Source organism: Hemicordylus capensis, chromosome 2 (genome assembly GCF_027244095.1).
Source record: "Hemicordylus capensis ecotype Gifberg chromosome 2, rHemCap1.1.pri, whole genome shotgun sequence".
NCBI classification, from domain to species: Eukaryota; Metazoa; Chordata; class Lepidosauria; order Squamata; family Cordylidae; genus Hemicordylus; species Hemicordylus capensis.
The window spans coordinates 148,611,101-148,633,398 of NC_069658.1; the positions used below are offsets into that span (position 1 = coordinate 148,611,101).

Sequence of the window (22,298 nt, forward strand, 5' to 3'; positions counted from 1 at the left end):
AGTGAACACATTTCTTAAAGGTCTTTGTGCTCGGCACAGAAAACCTTCGGCCAGCCGGCCACAAAGCCCCGTCCCGACCAGGATCATATCCATTGGGGGGGGGGCAGGGACCGTAAAAATAAAAACGCCAAGAAAAAACCGCTACTGCACGAAATAAAGAAAAACAACAATAGGCATGAAAACAAGAGAAAAACAACAAGAGGATTCAAGAATAGTCCTACTCGTTGCCGAGCCAAAGATTCCATGATGTCTACTGAAGCACGTATGATGAAGACTGAGGGGATGTGGAGTGGCACAGCCTCATATAGCAGCTGGGGGCAGGGTTTCCGCCTAAATCAGGAGAACTGAGCTTGTTAGGTTCCGACGAGGTCTCTGCACAAGCGCATAGCCCATTGGTGTAAAAGACAGAGCTCACGTCGAAGAACCATCTTCATCTGCAACTATTCCATGGTCCGAATGCTTACAATTTCAACATTTACTAACTGCAAACCATTTACTTCATCTTTTATCAAGAAAGAGAACCAATTTTGAAAACATTCTATTACAAGAGAACCTCTCAAACAAGCAAGGGCTTAGTCTCCAAACTTTACAAACTGATAAATCAGCATAACTGGAATGAAAATACATCCTGCATGGACAAATGATCACATATTAATAAAAATATCGATTTAAAAAAAATCAATGGGATACAATATGGACATTAGGAATTCTAGACTCCATATATTTCTTGAATTATATCAATAAATCTGAAATAAAACACACTACACCAGACTACTTAACATCCATTTTGATTTATTAACATCTTAGAAAAACGTCTCATAAATATGCAAAACGTTATAACATACATCACTTGGTGTAAGAGATGACGATGATGACTGTTCTTGTCTGATAACTCTAGTCTTTTGTATTGTAACAAAACCAGGCCACCAGGCAGTAACTTTTTGCTAAAGTTTTTTGTGTGTGTTTAAATTAGTATTTGTACCTCAAAAATCTGCTGGTCTCTTTTTCGTGTATATTTTTGGTTGTCTTCAAAGAAGCAATAACCTAAGAGGATAAAAGCTGCAATTTAAAATTCTGATATATTATGCACAATGGCTAACATACTGCACAGGGAGTCACGGATCCAAGAGGTATCTGCGCTTGCTGCTTCTGACCATTCATCATTTCCAATGGCAGTAGATCACAGCCGTGACGATGCAATGTGTCAGTGGCATAGAGTAGTCCCCACCATGCTCAACAGCAGTGACAGGCTGGTGAGTGGGTCAAGAACTGTGAGCATGGATCCTTCTTGAATCTGTGGCTCCTTGTGCAGTCAGCCACTTTAAAAAACAAACAATGTTCTACATTTGTTTACTTAAGTTTCATACACATTTTGTACATTCCTTTTTAGTACTGTCATCATAATGCATCTTCATACAATTTAACAAGGCCTGTTATGCAAAAGCTGTAAAATAATTTGAAAACATTTTGTGCTTAAGAGGAAGATACTGAATTTAAGGAAATGGAGAAATTCCCTATTGATGAGTTTGAAATCAAATAATTTCTCAGTCTAGGAATACAAAAAAAAAAAAAAAAAAATCTTACCTGATGAACTTTGAGGAAAGGACGACATCTCTAGATGGGTTAGGTCCCCGCTCACAGCCAGGAAAAAAGGGCTGAAAAGTCATTTTCTGAGAAGCAAGAACTATCCACCAATCCCCAGGATAGTTAAGCAATTAGTCTGAATAGAAATTATGGCCAAATCTCGACTCTGTGTGTGTGTGTTCAGCCAAAGAAAACATGCAAGCAGTGGTAGCATCCTTGTTTCATATGAAAATATTTTCTAGAGAAGTGTGCAGCCTTTATGGACATACATCTGCACTACACAGAGTACTTTCAGAGAAGGGGATATTGAAGCTAATCACGTGCTTCAGAAGTGGGGATGCTAAAACTGTGTGCATGATTGCTTTGGCTGCACCTGCACAACTTTAGTCAGGATGCTGACTTGTGTAAAAATAAAAGGAGAGCATTCTCATCCTTTAGGAGCAGACAGATGAGGGCAAAAGGATGTTAAGAGAGGGCCTTCTTGAAGGTTGCCTCTAAGTGCCTTGATCAAGTTTTTCAATTGATATTTAGAAGGAAAAAGGCTAGAGTGGCATGCTAGTCAATTGACTATTATTAAACACTTGTCTATAGTTAAATAGTCAACAAAGTCAGGAGTACCGTATCTTTTTATTTGCTTGATTGTCCCACTTGAAAGCAAAGGCAAGAGTGAGAGCTCTTTGTTCCCAAGCTCTACAAGAATCTGGCATGATGTGTATGGACCTTCTGGTTTAGAAGCATTTATCAATCTCTTTCTGTGTGTGTGCATTTTAGAACTGGGGGAGGCAATTCAAATATTAGGTAACTAAACAAAATTAAATCCTGAAGTAATCCCTTTGGGATATTAGAGGATCTTTGGAAGATCTGAGAGGGAGAAAGAAGCTTGTGGATGACTAGGTCTTGCTCAGGTCTTACTCTAGAGAAGAGGCAAAATGTACGACATAGGTCACCCCATGAACATGAATTAAAGGAAAAAAGACTCTTTAATGCCAAAGTATCAGGCCCACTTAAGTACATTTAGTCTAAACTTGCTTTTACAGAAATATTATGCATTTTATTCCATATTTCATTTTGCATTTGCTTAGATGTATAAGTTTGCCTCTGATTTAAAAATGTATCTTTTTGTGTGATTTTATGGTCTCTGCTAACCTTAATATGCCTTCCTGAAGCCATGCAAAGTAGAAAGCTGAAAAAGGAAATGTTTTGTACTGTTTTCCTTTTTACATGTGCTAAGTTTGACTAGGCCCCAGAAATGTAATCTTGTCCTAGGTATTGTTGCCAGGCTCACTCCCTCCTCCATTTTAGCATACCTTAATGCAGCCCCAGACCAGAGACACCATCACTAGTCTACATGGAAATAGGAACATAGGAAGCTGCCATATACTGAGTCAGACCATTGGTCCATTTAGCTAAGTATTGTTTTCACAGACTGGCAGCGTGGCTTTTCCAAGGCTGCAGGCAGGAATCTCTCTCAGCCCTGTCTTGGAGATGCCAGGGAGGGAACTTGAAACCTTCTGCTCTTCCCAGAGTGGCTCCATCCCCCAAGGGGAATACCTTACAGTGCTCACACTTCTAGTCTCCCATTCATATGCAAACAGGGTGGACCCTGCTTAGCTAAGGGGACAAGTCATGCTTGCTACCACAAGACCAGCTCTGCTCTCAGTTTCAACTTGTTGCATTCCTGAAATTACAGGTTCTGATTAGGCGTTTCATGGTGCCCCAGGTCATTAACATAATGGGACTGGGAGATGCCACTATGACTGCATTTAAACATGCAGAGAGTCATAGCAGACCATAGCAGTCAAAAGATAATGGAATACAGGCTTCCTTCCCTCTTAACAAGCCTTCACAGATAAGACAATTCCCAAGGCCGTTTCCTCCCTTTCCCGTTAGTAGTTTTAGGTGAGTAACGCTAGAAAGAGATGTCCTCCTCCCATTTCTTCTCAGACTACTATTTGTAGTAAACACCTATTGAAAAACTCTTTTGTTTAAGGTAATAGCTCACAGGATGTATGATCAATACAGAGTCACACCTTATATGGAACAAGTATTCAAAATACTTTGTTAGTCTATCAAAATCATGCCTCCAGACCAGTTTTGCACTCTAAGATCCTTCCCCATGAGGGACACATAGATCAGAGAAGGCTCCTTCACCACACACACACACCCATCAACTAGCTTTCAGGTAGCTATGAAAGCATTCTTGTTCATAAGAACAAGAAACTCTTTCCCTAAAACTTTCACCCCAAACTGCTATCCCCTCTCCCTTAGTGCTATGTCATGGTAGATGAGTATTGTGAGCAACCTAAGCCATTACCAGAGTTCGCTAACCCCTTATGAGAAAACCGTTGTCAACTAATCTGCTGGGCGTTAATCTCACTTAATTATCTCTTTCTCATTCTGTACCCTTACTACCCCTTAGTAAAACAACTTTCTCTTTTGAAGGCAGGTGTCTGTGTTCCTTTTCTCTTGCCTACTCTAAATTCCAGTGTATCCATATTGCCATCAACTTCCCCTGGTATTTTAAGATTACTATATAGCTGTATGCTGGTTTGCGCCCATTAGAGCTAATTTCCCTCCCCTTGAGCAAAGTATAATTATGAAGCACAGTTATTGCCACACTTCAGAGCAAACATGGTAACAGTATATAGGGCATAAAATGCAGAGGGTGTCCTAAGGACTACTGAGAAGGCCTGAGAAGGCCTACAAGGAGATCTTAATCAAAATGTTCCCTTCTAGCAGTGGTGGCAGGAAACTGCAAGTTAAGTTTATTTATTTTTAAGTGAAAAGTAGGGCAGGATAGGGAAAAATCTCCTCTTAGTTTTGTAACGAGACAGCTACCTGTCTGGAATTTCCCTCACTAGGTTCAAAGGCAATAGGGATACATCCTGTTTCAACACAAAGACCTTCCCAAGCAACTTATATTTACAAGTCACTCATTTATGTAATTTTTTCTTCTTCAGGTGCATACTTTACCTTTTTGAAGGTAAAAACTGACAAGTGGTAAATCTTATGTACGATAGAACACTTATACTTGTCTCTCAATCACTTCCAAGAAACCAAGACTAATCATATTCTATCATTAGTCACCAACTGCAATCACTTCCTGTAGTGAAGATGAAATTTGGCAGTAACAGGACTAATAAAAAATAGCTTAACCTGTGCAGAGCATCTGCGTGCAAGTAGTCACCCCCGCCACAGCCTCCTCACCTCAGAGACCTCTCCACCCTCACCTGAGCCACGCTCCTCCCCCTCCATAACGTTGCTTCCCTCACCCCTCTTGGTTGCAGTTGCAGTGTTGCCAGTGCCAATTATCCAAGCCATAGCCCCCTAATCACAGAGACCTCCCCACCCTCACCAGAGCCCCGCTCCTTCCTGCAGCAGTGGTTGACTGGGCCCTTCCTCACTGCCACCGCCATGGCCACTCCTTCCCCTCAGATCACTGACAGGCCCAGGCCCGTGCCGCTCTTTTCCCTTCTCCTCCACTCGCTCATCCCCCCCCTTCTTTTTTTCTTCCTTCCTTCCCGAGTTAACAGATCTTGTTCATCTTGTTTCTTCCTCTAATTTGCACAGTGGCAGCCTCCTTCTGAAGGGGTTCTTTCCTTCCTCACAACCCCTTTCTTCACAGACCCCTGCTCACTATCCTTTTATATATATTCTTCTCTCTACAATCAAACACATCTTCCGACCAGTAACAGTTGCATTCCAACTGACCTTAACCATCACAGGCTCCTCCTCCCTATCTGCATAAGGAATCCTCACTGCCCAATCATCACGGTGCTTCTGTTCCATTACCTCCGATTGGTAAAGCACTGTGTGGGCAGGGCTTGCCATGTACGTCCTTAGCCTTTTATATACCAGCCGACCCCCGCACAGAGCATCTGTGTGCTCTTTGGGGCCAGCAGTTACCTCTCCCCCCCACTTCTGCCCCAGTCTCTGCTTCCGGGCCCAGCCACCTCTCCTCCCCACTGCCACTTCTGCCCCTCCCACTTTCTTTCCCCGGTCCTGGGCCTTGCCTCTGTGGCCGGGCTGCTGCCAAGGCAGCAGTGCCAATTAGCACTGCCACCTGCCACCTCTGGCCTCCATGGCCGGGCTGCTGCCAAGGCAACCAATCCTCCCAGGTGCTCCTCAGCCAATCAGGCGTGTCTGCCGCCCAGCCAATCATCTGGGCTCTGGGATGCACATTCCAAGGCACACCCAGGAGAATTAATATAATAGATAGATAGAAGATAGTTAGGGTGCCAGATTACAGATTTCTATTCAACCTGTTATAACTGCTAATCTTAACTTTGGCTAAATCTGACAGATTGCTGCTCTTATATAATTTACAACTGATAAATAAAAGGATGAACTGCTATACAGGTTTTTAAAAGAGAAGTAGTTAGCGGCCTTACCTTTTTCTTCTTTCTATGGGAATAATTCTCCTCTTCATACAAATAGGGACAGTCTTCTGAAATTACACTGGCTGGCCTTTTGCGTTGTGTCTGGGAATCAACTTCTGTAGTACTGTTTGAAACTGGGAAGCCACTGACATACATATGTTTGGTACTCTGTTGTTCATCGGTATCCATATAAGTTTTCATTGCCTCTCTTTTCAACAGACCAGATTTTCTCCAGTTTTTCAGCATCTGATATATAACCAGAGGAAGAGGAGACTTTCCCTGTTTAGTACAGATAAACTTCATGTGCTCAATGGTTTTCATTATTTTCATGGTGTGAGCCATTTTTCCTAAATCCTTCCTGTCAGCCAACATCAGTTTTTTAAGAAGCAAAGATAACTGGCTGTAATTCCATTCTAGTTCAGACACAGTACTCCCATAGTTTAGAGCTATGGTATATGGTACCAAATCAACACACATGGAGATGGAAGACTTAGATGTTCGTAGTAGGTTTCTAGTTTCCGAAAGCTCTGAAACCTCTCTTGTAAGAAGACGGCATGCATATGAGTAATTTACATTTTCGGCAAAGTCACCAATCACACTCAATTCTTCCTCAAGTTCAGAGACAGAAGATCGTATTGTTTTCCAAAGACTGCCTTCCCGGTAAGAAAAAGGCGCCATTTTTTTTTGACATTGAAAAAGCTCAGATAGTAATGATACATCAAACCACAACAAACTTCGAAATCTTGGTTTATCTACTTTTCTTGCTATTGAGTTTTTAAGAAAATAAACTGCTTCATACATCATTGCCATTTCAATGTAAACCTCTACAGCTTCTGGTTTCAATATGACAACATTTATGCCACCACTTTTCATGAAATCCAGCACATTTTCTTTTGTGATCAAAATATTACTGACATTTTCTTCCTGTAAAATCTGAAAATACTTTTTCATGATTTCAAGATGTTCTGTACATTTGCACATGAGTTGCTGCAACTTGTTAAGATTAGCAGATTGCGCTTCATCCAGTATTTTACTAATATATCCAACATCTAGATGGAACACAAGAGAATTCTGAATATAATAATTGGCTTCTCGTTGCTTATCTATCTTTTCACAATTAAAATATTCATCTGGAGATTTCCTTGTGACATGTTCTTCAGGAGTGCTGTTGAAGTGTTCATTTCTAAACTTCTCCATTATATGTTCATAAGTCCCATAAAGCTTAGAAAGAGCAGTTTCATTTATTCTGGGATTTTGTCCTTTTCCACCATTCAAGTCTTCATTTATAAACTTATCTTGTTCTCTCCTAGTAAGAATTTTAGCAGCATCAAAAAATATGTGCTCAAGACCAAACAGTGATGCTTTTATATTCACTTCTTCACAGGTCTTTATAAATTTAATCTTTGTAGTAATAATGTCCATTATAATCCAAAGATGATCTATTTTTTCAGTACTCCTGTCTGGAAGACTATTAGACATAATTATTAAATCTATTGTCCTTTTTCTTGCATTTTCTAAGTCTTCTTGAGTATCTCCAAAGTTAGCTCCACAAACATATGGTACAGAAAGAAAAAAATCAGAGAAACATGAATTACTTTTCATTGCTGCTTCACATTCTTTAATTTCTCGTCTCAATTTCAAGAATGTATAGTAAGAATGATTTTCCCATCTTGTGTTCTTCAAGATCTCTATTAGTTTTTCATGATTATTTTTTAACTCACTGAGAGGACTGTAATTTAATCTTCCATGAAAAGTAGGATATACATTTGATTGCTGTTGATGCCCTGACGGCCCACCAAACAACTCGCTACACAGTGAATCATCATACCAAAGCAAGCTTCGGAAAGTTGGCTCACCTTCTACAAGTCTCTTCTTATTTTCAATGAACTCAAGTGTTTCCATTATAATTTGTAGTTCTATTAGTGATTCTATAGCACAGAGTTTTACTTTACGACTAGTCCATATATATTTTTCAGCATTTGCAAGTATCTCCTTAGACACTAAGACATGCTCAAAAGAGCAATCCTGCTTTTTCTCAAAAGCTCTGATAAATGAAAAAAGAATCTTTTTGCATACTATAGCCTGTTCATTTAATATATTCAAAGTTGAGCTTTGATCAGCCTTTTTCAAAATCGCTGATATTTTAACTATAAATTCAAGAGATTTTAGTTCAATTCCCACATTTGTAAATCTGATATCAGTACAGAGATCTTTGCAGCTGGTAGGATGTCCAACTGAAATACATCTTTCATTTAGTCTACTCCTAGGGGTGATAACATTTGGCAAAACATCATATGAAGCATGAGATAAAGTGTCAGTTGCAGCAATATCTCCAATGCTCTGTTCATTAACAGTTCTTAATGGTGACTGAAACCTAGCTCCTTTATTACGGCTGCTTGAGGAAATCTGTCTGCAGGGAGATTCCTTAATAGATGCAAGGTGATTTGTGTCTTTCTGCTCTGAAGCCAACTTTTCGAACAGTTTCACAGGAATGTCTCTTATCACATATGGCTTTTTATTTGAAAAATCTTCCTTGCTTTCCAATATCTCCGTTTTCTCTTTTTTCTTTTTAGCTTCTTGAGATATATAATTGTTTGATAATGGAAGCAAGTTATTATCTACAGAAAGTGGAGACAGTAGATAATCACTGGATGAAAATCTCTCAGAATAACTTTCTGGTTCTTTCACAGATTTGGTCAATGATTTAGATTTCCTGCTCTCAGAAGTGTACCATTCCCGTTCTGCTATTTGACTAAATTTGTTGGAGCAACACTGTTCTGTTCTTAACATTGTGTTTTCACCATTAAAATCTGCCTTTTGCTTTTGTTCACTGAAATAATCTGGTAGGTTGTCACAGCAGTTTTCCTCTAAATTTATCTTTGATGAATTCTTTGACTTTGTTTCCAAAGACAATGATTCAGGACCATAAACTTGTGGAATTAACTGAACACTTACACTGGCATCATATTTACCTTCTGCTGGAGGTAAAAATGCATCTGATGAAGCATCACACCTTCCAACACTAACACTCATATTTATATTTTCTTGCAGTGCTGGGGATATTTCTAGGGCTTCTTTTTCATTAGAAAAAACATTTCCCATCCTCTTGAAAGTGGAAAATAACTTGGAAATATCATCTGGTTTAGAAATGTTTTTCTCTGCAGAAGATTCTAGTGCTGTTTGAACAGGTTTTGCAAGTTCAACTATACTCATTTCTACATCAGACTTATAAGGGCCTTCATCTTCTCTTTTGTCTGCTTGACAGACAACTAATTCCATTCCTTCACTAACTGAATTCAAACGTTTTGCTATATTTTTGCTCGCACATTTACTAGTTTCAGAATCTTGTTTTGTGATGATAGTTACATTTTCTTGGGTATTTTCAGATGGGACAGTTATATAGATCTTCTGCTCATTACTCATAATGTGTTCATGGCTGGTTGGCTTCAAGTCTTTGAGTTCTGTGGTATCCAAAGTAAGGGTTTTTTCAGAGACTGTCTCAAGTTCTGTTATTCTTGTATTTCTCACATTATCATTGGTATATGCTATATCTGAGATGCTACCAAATGTTACAGAGGAATCCAAAGGAAAAGAACCATAGTGGCTTTTAGTATCAATCAGTGAGAGGGTTGGAGTATGCTTCACATATTCTTTACTTTTAAAGAACCTTTCTGATTTGCATTTTAACTTTTCATTTGCTTCCTTTTCTTCTGTAGCAATTTTACTTTCCCTAACGTTAGACCTTTCCTTCTCAGAAAAAGAATTTTCTTTGGCTGACACTAGATTGTAATCTATGGAGTCACAACTTTCCAGTATATATGATTTTGGTAATGAGACACGTCTTTTCTTTCCAGCCTTTGCAAGCATTTTTAAAGATTTCTGAACACTCCTCTGAGCTTTTCTTAAGTGAAACATTACTCCATCTATTTTTTGAGACAGATGTTTGTTTTTACATAACAATGCTTCAGTGTTAAGAGAATTCAAAACATTCTTAATATGCTTTTCAGACTGTGCAAATGTTTTAAATCGTCCCTTGGACAATGATGAAACCATTTTAGATGAACAGTGTCTATTAAGCTCTTTCTTTTTGTGATAAAATTTGAAATGTTTCTGATTTTGTGTGCATTTCCCCATTTTTTCCTCTTGTGACCATATAATACTCTTTTTCTGCCCTGAATATTTAGCAGTACATTTCCCCATTTTGGTTTTCATTCTGAAAGAGTTATGAATGCGATTCAATTTTGGCTGAAGTATGTTGGCGATTGTAATTTGTAAGTCAGGACATACAGATGTATTCAATTCAGTTTCTAATTCTTTCACACCTGATTTTAAGCTCTCATTTTCATTCTCCTTCACAGAGAAACTTCCTGAAACCTGTGTATTCAGATTAGATTTTCCAAACAGACTCTCCCAATCCATACGCTCCTTTAAATACCAGAATTTTGCCTCTTCACTGGACATATGTTCATGTACTTTCTGTGGTAATGAGAACCATTGTTTACACAATTCTGATGTAATTTCAATCTCACTAGTACTTTCTAGGTCTTGGATATTAATGTCTTCACATATAACCTCTAAATCCTGTTCAGATGTTTCTGGAACACCATCTTTAAAATATAAATTATTGCTCAACAGTCTAAAATTTGAAGAACCTGTGTTTTCAGGTTGAGGCTTTTTAATTTCTATTCGTTTCACATTCCCCAAAGGCACAGGAACAGAATTATCTGACATAAAGGCAGTATGATTTGTTTTCTGATGCACTATCAGGCCTATACATTTATTAGTCGATGCTTGATCATGTAGGGCTTTCAGCTTCTCTTTACCACTTTCTATTTTCATCAACTCTGTTTCAGTTAATGAATCTTTTCTTTGAAAATTCATCTTGAAATCAGAAACTGAACTATTTGAATTCAAATTATCAGCATTCTCAGAAATGTCCATCCAATCTTTTATACCATCTACATTTTTTCTCAAGTCATTATTGAAAGAATGTTCTTGTTCTTTTCCTGTTGCTTTGTCAGCATTTTCTGTTACAGAAGTTATCTGTATTTCAGAGATACATTTGCTTTTTTCTTTACTGTAAGAGCCCTCTTCAAATTGGTGTGTGCATGCTTGGTCAGAACCATGGGCAACGATGACGTTATCCATTTTATTAGTGCTTTGTCCACCAAGTGAAGAGGACATTTTGTGCTCTCCAAAAATATTTTTGTCTAATGGCTCTGGCTCAGAAACACACACACACTTTTCACTAAAGTCCCTCATTAATGTACCAATTCTATAGGCACTATGAGATGGATATATGATGCTATTTATATCACTAATTTTCTCTTTGACTGAACTATCTTTTTCTTTCTTTACAGTATATTCTTCACATTTATGTATGGAGTTGTTTGCTTCTTCAGGTAGTGAACGTACTTGTTTATTAGACTTTCTAGGGATTTCAGTAGCACAGGATTTTTCAGACTGCATTATTGCTTGAAGCTTATTTTGCTCAAAATTCTCTGCATCCATTTGATCATCTGGAGACCATTCACAGTTCTCTTCAGTCCAAACTTCTTTCACCATCTTTCCAGAAAGATAACTTTGTCTATTGAACTCCAAGGTATGGTCCTGGACACTGTCAATCTCACCATTACCATTATGTTCTTTGCCTGATGAAGTACATTTATTTCTAGCACATCTTGTATCATTATCAGTTGAGCACTGTAGTTGAGAAGTGTAACTATCCTCTTGTAATTGGCTTTTTCTTCTATTATCCATCTCATCTTTGCCAGATGCCACATTTTCAGGATTTTGGATGCTTATATTTATGATGCTAACATTACACAAAGGAGGTTCAATACCAAGTTCTTGTTTCTTGTTATGCATTGTTATGCTAACAGGCTGGGATTCCTGAGATTTCCATTCATTATCCACTGTGTTAGAAGGGTTCAGTAATAATAAAGGCAGCTTTGAATGTTTCATTCCTTTGTCTTTTTTAAAGTCTGCTGGAAGGACTCCGTTTTCATTGTTCTTAGACTGTAAAGAACTATGACTTAAGTTGGTTTTCAAAGTATGAGTGCTCTGAGATGCCAAAATTTCTTCATTAACTTTGTTTACATTACCGAGTCCCTCCTTACCATTCACTAAATAATTTGCATCGCTATGAGATGTTACAGACAGAGATGGTGTTATGCGCTTGCCTAAAGTAATTTCTTGCCATGATGTTTTTTCCATATACTGCCTTTGGCTACATGCATGCTTAGAGTTGAGGAGAAAAAAATCTTTAGGTAAAGGACATGGTATGCCTAAAGTTGTAGGTATTTTTATTTTTGAGTTATATTCCAGCTCATTCTCATACTGCAAAATTCCATGGAAGGTTTCTTCTCCGTTCTCCTTCTCTAAATTTTGTTCTCTTTTTGTTAACCTTGGATCCTTAATCAGCCTTGAAGTAATTACAGTACTTGAGCGACTATTGCAATCAGAAAAAACTCCAGGATGTACTTTCAAAGGATTTTGATTAGAGTTTCCTGTATGGTCACTTCTAACATCTCTGGAGACATCCACACCAGGTGTACACTGAAGATTTGGATTATTTATTTCGATCTGTGCTGAATCCCATCTTCTATTTAATTTGTGTTTTATTTTTCTGCACTGGGTTTCAGCTGAGGAGCCATTCCAATTCTGTATGTTTAGAGAGAAAGAACTAACTTCTGCACATGCATTATTCTCTGGATTTACTGCACAGCCTTCATTTTTAAAATGCTCATAGATGAGCTGATTTTTCCCAATCCTTGTGACTCGTGTAACTTGGGAGCAGTTTTCTAAAGGAAGTCCTCTTCCTTTTCCTGTGAATAAAGGCAAGATATGAAAATACATCTTTATAGATGTTATAAGACCTCATCATTACAGTTATTTTGGCCTATTTGTATGTGTAATATCCTTGTCAAAATGTGATGGTAGTGATTATGCTTCCCTGACTATTGGCTGAACTTCTGTGATGTCAAAAACATTTTGACTGCTGAAGTGCCAATCATGGAGAAACATTTCCCAGTAGCTTCCAGGCAGCTATTGTCCGGGCCCTTAAGACAGCTTTTGGTTAGGCTTTAAAGGCTGATGACAGGTGCATATGGAGAGAGTGACATGCTAGCACTGAGGCTTGGGATTGTCTCTTCTTGTAGCTGCAGAATGGCCAATATGGGCTGCCCTTTAAATGTTTTGATGCAAGACAAAACTTTATGCCTAAGTAATCAACAAGCCAATCTAAGTAATCAACAAGCCAATCTTAATAAGTAACTAACAAGTTTGAGTTGCACGTCAAATTGTTGTTAGGATGGGGAATACTAATCACTGCAGCCAGACTACATATGATGGTGGCCTCTAAACTGATATCATGATTAATAAAGCCCACACATTAACAGGATCAATAAGAACAAAGCAAGATCCCTTGCACAACTCCCCTAGTATTTTTGTGCTTATGCTGTTGTGCATAAATGCCAAAACCTCTGAGCCCTGCCCATGCTCTGGAAGCACTCCATAGTATTATTTATTTTTTACATTTATAATCTGCTCCTCCTCCAAGGAGCCCAGAACAGTGTACATTTTGTTTATTTTATTTATATCTATGTATACTGCTTGGGGACTTTGGCTGAAAAGTGGTATATAAAAATTCTTCATATTTGTACATGGTTATGTTTATCTGCACAACTTGTGAAGTAGTTAGGCTGAGAGATAAGTGACTGGTCCAGAGTCACCCAATGAGTTTCATAGCTGAATAGGAATTTGAACCTGGGTCTCATCTGTCCTTGTCCAATACTCTAACCACTACACTATGCTGGCTCTTGCACCACAGTGTGAGCGCAAGAAGACTAGAGGAGTTGCATGAGGGCTCCCATGGTGTCACCAAAGATCCTAAGATGCACATTTCGTTAATCAGGATGTCAGCCCCAGTCTCCTGCATTCTCATGTAACTTGGTCCACAACTTTGCCAGATGACCATCAGAAACCATAGTACGGAATTTGCTGCAGGGAGCTCCCATGGATATTAACTTATTAGGACCGAGTTCGCAACAAATGTTCAGGATATGGATGTGCACAAAACATTTTAGCGCCTCTTATTCGAGGTGCCGAAACGCTTCAAGCTGCCCCAGCCAAATTGTTTCGGCAGGCGTTTTAAAAGGAAGAAGGCAGGTGTTACCTGCCCCTCTGCTGCCAGCCCACTATGGAGCTGTTGATATTCAATGCCGCATGGAGTGGCTGCAGTACTGCTCCCAGCAGTCCGTGGGCGGTGTTGCTGCCCACAGGCTGCTGGGAGCAGCACTGCAGTCGCACAGCATAGCATTTAATACTGACAGCAAAATGGTGGGCCAGCGGAGGAGCAGGTAACACCTGCCTTCCTCCTTTTAAAGCGCCCGCTCTCCACCCCCCGGATGTGCATGAAACGCTTCGTGTACATCCGTAGTTCAGGATTGGGGTTTCATTATTACATTGTCTAGACTGTGAGACATATTAATATACAGGAGCAAGAAATACCCATTTGTAAAGATCAACTTACCTTGATGCTTAGACAATCTTTTAAGCGTACTGTTACGAGATGTTACAGGGGTTTCAACTGCTACTTTCTGATTAACACATTTAACTTTTACTACTGCATATGGAAGACATTGCCTAGGTCTATCCACAGGTTTTGAAAGTTCATTGTATTCATAAAAATATATCTGTAAATATGAAAAATATTACATAATTGTATATATGTCAAAATTCATATTTAAAAAATACAAATAACTTCAGGTTCTAATATTTTGCAAGTTTGTTATGGTGTAATAGCCATTACTTTAGACAATCTTTAATCTATCTATACAATCATACAAAACCTAGTCCAAAATCAAATAGCACGTTCATGTGAAAGCAACTACAGCATTCAAGTATTTAATATGCTAGCTTGAGTTCACTGTCAGTGGCTGTTGTATTTCAATTTTAATACTTCATTGTAAACCATCTTGAGTTTAAGAAAGACAACTGTTGAAACGTTCAAATGAACGAATGAATGCATAGCTAACAATAACACCACAGAATCAAAAAGCCACTTTCAAATTCCAAGGACACAATCTGGTCACTCATCTTCTCCTGCATGTACTGCTGCATACAATGGAGTTTCTTGCTGCCCACCTCTATTCCTATTGGCAGCACTTTCACGAGCAAAAAACTGTGCTCAAAGGAAGGCTGTGTGCATCAGGTGGAGCATGTAATGAACCAGCTACAAAAATCTCTCTAGCCCAGTGGTTCCCACTCTGTGGTACTCCAGATATTTCTGAACAACAACTTCCATCAACCCCAGCTACAATTTATTGTAGCTGGAGATGATGCGAGTTGGAGTTCAGCAACAGCTGCAGTACCATAGGGTGGGAGCCCCTGCTCTAGACCTATGCAGATATTCAAATGCCATGAGTTATAGGAGACAAGAGATTACGCTGGCCTGGTCCAGCCTCACTCTCTTGCCCTGTCTGCATATTGGACTTCACATTTATAAACAAACTTGTACATGCAGGCTCCATCCACACAGCCTGATACTGGGATTCTATCATGTGAGGCTGGTCTTTAAGGGCAAGAGGGGCAACACCCCCCTTCTTGCCAGCCCCCACATTTCCCCAAACTTACTATCTAATTTTCTTGCTTGCTCGCATCTTGCCTTCTTTCTCTCATACTGCTGCTGCAATATTTACCACTAGAGGCACTTGCTCTGACTCTGTGTCTTTTAAAAATACTTTCTAAATACATTTCCTCCTTCTCAGGGTGTTCGGTGGGCTTCAGCGCTCCCAAAAGGAAGTAATTACCTTTAGTCACTCCCAAACTGCATATTTAGTTCTTAAGTCAGAACCATCTTAAGTCAGAACCAATCTCGATCTGCTTTCCCCCCCCTCTGAGGGGCACTGGCTTCTCATTCTATCACTGAGAAGTCAGAATAGCTGACAGAGATGTATTCTGACAAATCACCAGCAAGCTAGGCAGAATCCAATAATCTGATTTCCCAGGATCCCTTGGGAGCCTAAGTTTTGAGCATTCAACATAGTTTATCCCTGCATTACTGCAAGGTACATCAGTGTTTATAATGCAGATAGAGGAGAAAGGCTGAGACAGAGAATATTACTTAGCTAAATCTAGTGAGTGAGAGCAGAAATGAGATTTCAGTCAGGGACTTATGAGCTCCAGGCTCTCACTCCTGGCTGGTAGACCATTATATAATAATTTTTAAGCCTTTCCGCACAGGATTTGTCTTCCAGATTTGTCATCGGGTTTTTTTGGCTCTCCTTTGAATACTTTCCAATTTCAGTTTTCATTTCATCCTACTCCTTAAGTCTACTTCCTTCATGAAAAAAATGTCTACTGCATGTTAAGATTGTTATTACTAACTACTAACTGATACAGAGCAAAAAATCTGTGTTTATATGCAATTACATAGATAGAATATGTGCACATGCATGCACACACATACATGTATCTCTCTAGAAAGAGCGTCAGTTTAACTGTGTAAGTCAAAATGAATTAACAAGACTTAACATTTACTGTTTTTTAATTTGCATACTAGCTGGTGAGAGTAAATGGAAGAACGTGAACAATCTGGTGAATAGTTACACATGAGCATAAATTCCACTGAAATCAGTGAGACTTGAGTGCTTAGAGCTCTGCAATGGAATACAGCCAATAACTTTAAACACATAAGGTCTGTAACTTCAGTTTATCATTAATTAAATAATCATGTACTAACAATGGGGGATTGCTATTCTGTAGCTCTAAAAAGTGCACAAGAATTCTAGGCTCTAGACATTGGGACTAAACTGAAAACTCTCAGGTCTCCCCTGTCCAAGTCTAACACCACTATACAGTGTTAACACATGGCTCAATCCAAGTTTGCATTCACCTTGCCCCAGTGTGGCTTCTTCTTTTTAAAAAAATCTAAGACACTTCCCGTTGATTTCCCGTGTTTAGCCTTTTGCTAGATGATGGGCTATATATAATTCTGTCCTCAGGCTGTTATCCTATTTCTGTTAGGAATATGATTAATTGAACATAGTGGGACTTACTTCTGAGTAAACATGCATAGGCTTGAGCTTCAAGTAGGTAAGGGGCTATAATGTACCTTGCTGCATTGCTCCTGCTAGTATGAGAATATGTAGTCTTCAGAGCTACAAAGAATGTTTCAATCTGATGAAGGGTTATAAGTAAAACAGGTTGCTTACCTGTAACAGGTGATCTTTGGGTGATCCAGGATCATTAACAACATGGGTAATGTGCCTGTGAAATAGCCTCCATGGAAGGATTTCACAGCTCCCCAAAACGCTCTGTAGCCCCACCCTTCATACACAAGGGGCGCTCAGTGTTTTTGGCATCAGAGCATCATTTGCTCAGTTCCTGAAAAACCACTGAGAAGCTGAGATCTTCCACTGGAAATACTGAGGTAAGGACCTGAATAGTAACATCCAAGCAGTGGGGAGGTCGGGTGGGTGTTGTGAATGATCCTGGATCACCCAAAGATCACATTACAGGTAAAGCAACCTGTTTATCTTTGAGGTGATTCAGGATCATTCCCAACATGGATGTTCAGCAAGCTCACCAATAAAATGGTGAAGGGTGAAAAGATGTTACTTAAAACACCTTCTTTAGAAATGCCTGCCTAAAGGTAGCCTCAGCTACTAACCAGATATCTATAATGTAATGTTTTATTAATGGCAGGTTCAAGGACCAGGTGGCTGCTTTGCAAATGTCACCAATACTAATTCCAGACACACTTGCTGTGCAGGCTGCCATGGCCCTAGAGGAATGGACTTTGATGGCAGTTGGTGGTTTGACTCCCTGTCACTTATAGCAAAGGGAGATCAGTTCCACCAGACAATTTGAGAGTCTTCGCCTGGAGATAGGTCTTCCAGTGTTCCTGCCTTTAAAAGCAACAAAAAGTCTACAAGACTCCCAAAAGATCTTAGTTCTGTCCACGTAAAATAAAGGAGTCCTTCTGAAACCCATGGAGTGGAAAGAACGTTCCAAAAAAGTGGGTAGGTTCATGAAGAAAGAAGGGAGAACAATATCTTGGTTGTTTTGAAAATCAGTCACTACTTTTAGAATAAAGGAAGAGTGTGTTCTCAAGAGCACCTTACCTGTGAAAAATCTCACGTAAGGTGAATCTATTGGCAGGGGCATGAGTTCACGGACTCTTCTAGCTGAAGTGATGGCTACTAAAAAGGCGGGTTTTAGGGTAAGCAATTTCAGCAGTGTGGATGCTAAGGGTTCAAACACAGCCTTTGAGTCCCAACCAAGGTGCATTGCCAAGAGGGCAGCCATATGAACCTTAACAGAAGAGTTAGATAGGCCAGATTGTTTTAGTGAAGAGAGGTTACAACAGAACCTTGTTATGAGAACAGGTTCTGATACAACAGAACGTGTCTAGTGGAGGATTTGAAAGATTCAAAGCCCTTGCTTTTAACATAACTGGCAAAGCATTTCCACTTGCAGTTGTAAGTGCTCCTGAAGGACGCTTTCCTCTCATTTAACAATATCCTATTCAAAAGTTCATTTTCCAGGCAGTCAGGTTCAGAGTCCATAGACTGTGGTGGAAAATGTGACCCACTGCCTGGGACAGAAGATCATGACGCTGAGGGAAGCGAAGATGGTTGTACCAGGACAGACGGAGAAGAAGGAACCACAGTTGCCTTGGCCACCTTGCCTTGAGTATGATGCAGCTCATTTTGCCATGCAGTATCTTGCTCAGGGCTCAAGAGAGCAGAAATTAGGGGAAGGTAGAATATTTGGTCCTTCCATGGAATCTGGAATGTGTCTCCTAGAGATGTGTGTCCCACTCTCATCTGAGAGCAATAGAGTTCACATTTCTTGTTGGTTGGGGTCACAAAGAGATCCACTCATGGTGATCCCCATTGATGGAACAGGTTGGAGAGAACTTCCGAACTGATCTCTCACTTGTGATGTTGTAGAGTGTAGGTCCGGAGTCTGGTAAGGTGTTGTCTGCCCCTTTTATGTGGAGTTCTAAAGGGAGGACTTTGTAGTGGATTGTCGTAAATCTGTTGGCACGGCTGACCCGACAGGATTTACAATCCCTTCAGCTCTACTTCTGTGAGTCAAATAGAAATTCTGGAGATAAGAGCAGCAGCTTAGCTGCATGAACGAAAGCGAAGAATGACTCACCAAGATAAAGTAGTATAAACAAAATAAAGTACCTTGAAACTAAACTAGGTACCCTCCTCTACGATAACTGAGTAATAACTGAAATGAAGGAGCAAGGAATGAACAGAACAAGGACAGGCTGAAACAAGAAAGGTTGAATGATTCTAAGTACAAGGAACACTATCTGCGGAAGGCAACGCTGCTGACAGTACTGTCCCAGGAACAGTGTCTGCTTAATAATAGGGCTCAAGATAACCAGCAGCCCATCAGGCTTTCCTGACTCAGCATTTCTATTTCCTCTCCTGTGAGATCTTGCGCCTGCGTGTCTCCCACTGAGCTTTTCTCTTGAGACGTCTTCTTAACACAGGTGAAATTCCAGCTTCCTCCTGATCAGTCTCCTCAGCCCTCATCTCTGCCAGCTGTTCTGTCTGCTGCCATTCCAGCCCAGCTTCAGAGTCTGTTCTCACAGCCAAGTCCTCCTGCTGTGCTTCTTAACCTGCTCTCCCAACCAAGTCTTCCCGCTCCTCCTCTGACTCAGAGGTCTAGGCCATCACATATATGCACCAGTCCCATAGTTGGATTGCTAAATGGTAAAAGGATCTGGATACTATGACTCCTTGATGACTGATAGAAGCAATTGCCATAGCGTTGTCCAGGAGAAGTTGAATGGTCTGATTCATTATTAGTAGCAGAAAAGATTTGAGAGCCAAGAAGACCACAAGAACCTCCAAGAAGTTGATATGGAGGGCAGACTGATGAGGATTCCACAATCCCTGTGCATGGAAACCTGCACAATGTGCTCCCCAATCCCTGAGAGATGCATCCATCATATTTATCATGGGCAAGGGAGGTTGAAAAGGAAGTCCTTCTAGGAGGTTCTTCAGGGGAGTCCACCAGTGGAGTGATTTCAGCACTGATTGTGGGAGAACTAACCACATGGACTGGTTGTCTATATTCAGTTTGAACACCACCAGAAACCGTGTTTGGAGGCACCTCATCCAGAGACCGGCACGCCTTGCTGTGGAGCTGCAGGATGCCATCAAACCTAAGAGTCTTTGAACTATTCTTGACCTCTGTTTTGGGTTGGCTACAGACATGGAGATCAAACATACAATAAACTGCTGCCTTTCTTCTGGAAGGTCAGCTCTTTTCAGTTGTGTGTCTGTATTCTATGTAGAGTATCCATTGTTGTGGTTGAAGATTTGACTTTTTCCAGTTGATCTGGAGGCCTAGGTTTTGAAGTAAACTCTAGGATGTAATGACTGTCGGTAGACAAGGAGCTTTTGTTTGTGGAAGTCATAATCCAATTATCCAAGTAAAAGAAGATGGAGATTTCCTGAGACTTTAGATGGGCTATGATTGCACTCATGCACTCAGTGAAGACCCAAGGTACAACTGAGAGACCAAATGGTAGAACTGTGTATTGATAAGTCTGATTTCATGGGTGAAGCAGAGTAACTTCCTGTGTTTTGATTTCGTTTCGCTATGAAAGTAAGCATCCTTGCGGTCTAAGGTTGCTAGCCATCCCTCCTCTGCCCAGAGAGAGAGAGAGAGAGAGAGAGAGAGAGAGAGAGAGAGAGAGAGAATGTCTTGAAAGTAATCATCCGAAACTTCTTTGGATGAATGAATTGGTTTAGATGACACAAGTCTAGAATGGGGCAAAGGGCCCCATACCTTTTGGGGATCTGGAAGTATCTGGAATAGAACCATTCCTTAGGCATTTCAAAGGGAAAGGTTCGAGCGCTACTTTCTCCAAGAGATCTTTCACTTCTGTTTTTAGTATAGGAGTTAGGTGGAGGTATTTGACCTTTTAAAATATAGGGCCGGTGGTAAATCTGTTGGGCTTGTAATGTTTATCCCCCAGTTAATTAGCAGAGCACTAAAGAAGCTACCCATTCCAGTTACAGAGCAGAATGAAGAGTTTAGTTGTTGCAGCTATTTAGAAAACACACATGGAGATTCTTGTAGAATACTAAGTAGATTTATTGGTGAAGTACATTTTGGATAGGAAATACCTAATCCTAATCTATAGAACTACACAGTGTCACCAAAAACAGCAAGCATGCCTTGCAAGTGAAAAGTGGGGCTATAGAGTGCCTTGGGAACCTGTGAAATCCTTCCGCAGAGGCTACTGTGCAGGCACATTACCCACGCTGGGAATGATCTTGGATCACCTCAAAGATCTCATACTGTATTTCTCTGTTCTGAAGAATCAGAACAGAGAAACCTGTTTTTAAAAGTTTAAACACAATGATGAAGCTATTCCCGCGATCAGTCGAAAGCGGGCTAAGGGATCCTAGCCTGCTTCCTACTGATGGTGGGAACCACCAGGCTTGAGGGCAAGCCCAGTGGTTCCAAGGCAGCTAATTCCCCCTGCCCTTAAAATGAGGTCAACAGAGCAAGCACTCTGTTAACCTCATTTTTTTGCTCATGCCACCACGATGTGCCTCCCGGCTTTGAGGGTCTCTCCAGAATGCCCCCGTGCTTGCGCAGGGCATTCTGGAACTTCTGGGGGGCGCATGACCCCTGATCCCCACTGGCTCTGTGACGGAGCTGGTAGTCGTGTGGGCGGCTGATCTGGCTGCCCAGGGCTGCAGGCATGATCATATGCGGGAAGAGTGGGCTTACCGCTCTCCCTAGAGACCCGCTAAGGCACGTCACATGAATCATGTGAAGAGCCTCCCTGTTTTTAAAACCAGGGCTCCAACTTGGAAGTCTAGGCAATAAAGAGAGAGGGACCCTTGGGAATGTGAAGAATTCATTTCTCTCCCTACACCCTGCCCCAGTGACCCCCAGCCACCTCTGGACTCTATGCATGTACATCTTAATTTTTTTGTTCTCAATTCTCAGGAAGGATTCTAGACTTGATTCTAGACTCCCTCTCTTAATTTAAAATCCCAACTTGGATTCACTGGTAACATTGTATTTTGCCATGATCATTTCAACAAACTTTTGACCTTTTATTGGTCTTAAGGAACAAGGTCTGATTCGATGTTGTTTGTACCAGCACACACAGAGGAGAAGGAAACAAGCATATGACGCATAATTTGGTAGATTATCTATTCAATAAATAAATATTTTACAAAAAATGTTGCTAAAATAAACATCCTTGCCAAAGCAATATAAAAAAGGTGAGAAACAACTCTGAAGTGGGGGCAGTGGGAAGACAGACTGTTGCCTGTCTTC

At 40.3% G+C, this 22,298-nt stretch overlaps 1 protein-coding gene across 2 annotated transcripts in view; it reads right to left on the reverse strand.

Moving 5' to 3' along the window:
* TEX15 (testis expressed 15, meiosis and synapsis associated) overlaps nucleotides 1–22,298 on the reverse strand; it is an 84,150-nt gene that overhangs the window by 23,300 nt on the left and 38,552 nt on the right. Inside the window, exons 6-8 of one of the 2 annotated variants that reach the window (XM_053292159.1) lie at nucleotides 14,497–14,659; nucleotides 5,976–12,790; nucleotides 983–1,044 (exon numbers count right to left, since the gene is read on the reverse strand). In XM_053292159.1, coding sequence (XP_053148134.1) covers nucleotides 983–1,044; nucleotides 5,976–12,790; nucleotides 14,497–14,659 — 7,040 coding nt within the window. The remainder of the gene's footprint in view (nucleotides 1–982; nucleotides 1,045–5,975; nucleotides 12,791–14,496; nucleotides 14,660–22,298) is intronic. The other variant, XM_053292160.1, reaches the window with a different exon arrangement.